The 3,997-nt window shown below is 44.9% G+C and overlaps 1 protein-coding gene across 1 annotated transcript; it reads left to right on the forward strand.

The window, feature by feature from the left end:
- Positions 1–3,655: 3,655 nt before the first annotated feature.
- Positions 3,656–3,997, forward strand: LOC103086479 (protein FAM127). The gene has a single exon (XM_007462891.1). The coding sequence runs from the start codon at positions 3,656–3,658 to the stop codon at positions 3,995–3,997; it is 342 nt and encodes a 113-aa protein (XP_007462953.1).

The raw sequence follows: 3,997 nt of genomic DNA on the forward strand, positions 1-3,997 counted from the left end.
AAAAAAAAAAAAAAAAAAAAAAAAAAAAATCAACCAGCAAAAAGGCTAAGAAGCAAACTTAACCATCACCTTTCTCAAAAGGAAGTAGCTATTTTACTTAACACCAAGTATCAGAGTTACTCTCAGTGACTGGAGTCCTCAGGCTTTGGAGCAAAGCAACAGTTATCCTTTAATTTAATTCTCCCCTTGAATACACAACAGGTGTCACACGATGGAGGCATGAGTATAAAAAGGAAGACTGAGTGGTACATAAAATGTGGATGGAACTCAGAAACTTTTAGTATCATCTCAGCCTGTAGATTTTAATTCTGAAGCTCGCAAGCAGAAGGTCCAAAACCAATAAAAACCATTAAAACCATTTTCATCCTCCTGTGAAGTAATTAACTAATGTAATAAAGCTTATTTTTATTAAAAAAATGGAACAGAACAAAGAAGATTCTCATGTTGTGCAACCTTAAAAATGTATTCTGGATGCGTGGAAAAGTTATAGGATTAAAAAATTAAAGAAAATCTGTAAGAGAAGATTGTGATGTTTCCTTCATCTTTGTCCAGTGTAGAATCTAGTATAATAACCACAGAAATCGATTTGATTAATTAAAATGTCAACAATTACATTTGTCCAAAAATGATAATTCAAGGCAGTGAGAAGATATATTTTATATTATTACAAATGCATAATATGTGCACTAATACTTTATGCAAATAGATAAACAAAACTTAGACCTCAAAAAATGTGCAGTCATTTAATTAGACTCAACCAAGAAGATGAAAGACAATCGAAATATAAAGATACAAAAATATTTCCACTTTATCGGTAATCAAATATTGCAAATTAATGCACTTATAGACCCACTTTCTGATTTATTGCGTCCAATTGCTATTAAAAGAAAATCACTGCTGGTGGAGTTGTTGAGTGATGGGCAGAACACACACTGTTTAAAGGAGCTTAGAATCTGCACAATCCTTCTGGAAAGGAATTTGGCCAAACTTCAAAAAAGGGATTCCTTTATCCGGATCTTCCCTGTACTCTGATACTCTTGGTTCTCTTGGTGTTGGCAAAACCCTCCCCCAACCAGCCTAAATATTCTTCATACTTACCCTCTTTCTCGACTCCCAGAACTCCTGAACAAACCCCCTCATCTCAACTGCTACAAGGGCCCTTGGCTTTTTCATTTTCCAGCCTGAGAATAGAATGCATCTGAGTAAATGAGCTTATTGTGTTTAAGGAATAGGAGGGCGGAATGGCTGGAGCAGTGAGGAGAGTGGTTAGAGTTTGGGAGAAGGTGGGCTGGGAGAAGTAGGCTGGATAAGGTTCTCGTAGGACCTTGTTACGTCTGGCATAGTTGGGACTTTCCTCGAACTGAGATGTTGTAGCTCCCTGAAAAAGTCCCGTTCTCTGGACAGTGTTATTTCACCTGACTGGGAGCTAGCTGTGGGAAAGCCCTATCCCCAGAACATTTACTGAAAAAACAAAGCAAAACAGAGGGAATTGTTTAACATCATGGCTACCTGAGGTTACCAGCATCTTGTATTTTAGTCAGGGGAAAAAGACAATAAAAATATACCAATAAATAATAATATATATTTGTGATTATCTGTTGAAGCACGTCATCCCTCACTATCCTTATGTTTCAAAATTTTCTGTGCTATTTTTCATTGTTTATTCTTCCACGTGAATCTTAAAATGAGCTTCTCTAATCAAAACAAAATCTTCTTGGTATTTTGGTAGGATTATGTTGGGGGGAAAATAGTGCATATAATTTGATTAAACACAATATTACCTCATGACAAGATCCCATCACTGGTCATGTGTTGGAAGTGTAATTTAACGTAGGGAAATTGGACTTCCCTGGTGGTGCAGTGGTTAAGAATCTGCCTGCCAATGAAGGGGACACGGGTTCGATCCCTGGTCCAGGAAGACCCTACATGCCTCGGAGCAACTAAGCATGTGCACCACAACTACTGAGCCTGCGTGCCACAACTACTGAAGCCCGCGCGCCTAGAGCCCATTCGTCGCAACAAAAGAAGCCACCAGGGCTTCCCTGGTGGCGCAGTGCTTGAGAGTCCGCCTGCCGATGCAGGAGACGCGGGTTCGTGCCCCGTTTCGGGAAGATCCCACATGCCGCGGAGCGGCTGGGCCCGTGAGCCATGGCCACTGAGCCTGCGCGTCCGGAGCCTGTGCTCCGCAAATGGGAGAGGCCACAACAGGGAGAGGCCCGCATAACGCAAGGAAAAAAAAAAAAAAAAAAAAAAAAAAAAAAATAGAAGCCACCACAATGAGAAGCCTGGGCACCGCAACGAAGACCCAACACAGCCAAACATAAAATAAATTTATTTAAAAAATAGCTTAGGGAAATTTAACAACTTTATGATATTGAGTCAACCTACCCCAGATCTGGGATATCATTCCATTTGTTTGAGTATTCTTTCGTATCCCTCTTTAGCATTTAAAACATTTCTTCATGTGGTTTTTACAATTTAAAAAATACATTTCTAGGCACTATTTCCTTTGAATTGTTTTTCTGAATAGGGTCTTCCACCATTATATATTTTAACTGATTATTTTCTGTATTTATGAAAGCTGGTGATAAATTTATATTAATTTTATACTCAGTCACAAAATGGTATTCTGATGTAACAGGTAATGGCTAATTTCCTCTCCTCCTTTCCAATTTGTTAAAACTCTTAGTTATTCCTTTCCTTTATTCTTACATTGAACATGTATAAAATCGCTTTTGGAAAGCATCCATTCACTTTCACACTTGCCTTTCAGTTTCTCTATTGATTATTTTCTTTTGCTCTTTTAATATAGCAGATTAAGAGATTTCTTTTGTCCGGACGCACAAGGCTCAGCGGCCATGGCTCACGGGCCCAGCCGCTCCACGGCATGTGAGATCTTCCCGGACTGGGGCACGAACCCGTGTCCCCTGCATCGGCAGGCGGACTCTCAACCACTGCGCCACCAGGGAAGCCCTAAGAGATTTCTTAATATTAAAACTTCCTTATATTCTCTGTTCATGGTACATCATTCTTTGAATATGCTGCTCTAAATTACGTTAGCTAATATTGGGGACTTTCGCATTAATGTGGCAGGCAACCACTGCTGCAGCGTGGGTGCCAATAATCTCTGGCTGAGAGATGCATGAATAAGCAGGAAAATGTGTTCACAACGGAACCTTATGCAAGGGGCGTCCAGAGGCCGAGGGTTCTACAAGGAACTCGGAAGAAATATGAGTGGCCCAAAGCGCGGGTGGGCACGAGGTCTGCTTCTCTTCTCCGAAGCGCTCGGCCCTCCCCTCTCCAATGGCAACGGACTCTGCCCTCACCACTTAACATTAGATGTTTTGGCTTAGGCCCGTGACCCCCGCCCCTCGCCCGCATACAGCCTTAGGAAATCTAGGCCCCGCCCCTCAGATTCCTACCCCGCCTCCTTCCCCTCCTCCCGCCCCGCAAAACTCAGCCCCCAAGTGTCGCGCCTGCGCACTAGCAAATGCCAGGCCATGTAGGCGGAGCCCCGCCGCGCCAGGTACCGCCCATGGCCCCGCCCACAGCCCCGACCGCCCCGGGACCGGGCCCGCCTCCGCACACACGCACTTCCCGCCACGCCTCCTCATAGACCGAGCCCTGTGGAGCCCAGCGAAGCGAGCGAGGCGCGATGGACGGCCGAGTGCAGCTGATCAAGGCCCTCCTGGCCCTGCCCATTCGGCCCCAGACGCGTCGGTGGAGAAACCCGATCCCCTTCCCCGAGACGTTTGACGGCGACACCGACCGGCTCCCGGAGTTTATCGTGCAGACGGGCGCCTACATGCTAGTGGACGAGACCCTGTTCACCAACGATGCCCTGAAGGTGACGTTCCTCATCACCCGGATGACCGGGCCCGCCCTGCAGTGGGTGATCCCCTACATCAGGAAGCAGAGCCCCCTCCTCAGCGATTACCGGGGCTTCCTGGCCGAGATGAAGCGGGTCTTTGGATGGGTGGAGGACGAGGACTTCTAG

This window comes from Lipotes vexillifer, unplaced genomic scaffold (genome assembly GCF_000442215.2).
Source record: "Lipotes vexillifer unplaced genomic scaffold, Lipotes_vexillifer_v1.1 scaffold481, whole genome shotgun sequence".
Taxonomy (NCBI): Eukaryota; Metazoa; Chordata; class Mammalia; order Artiodactyla; family Lipotidae; genus Lipotes; species Lipotes vexillifer.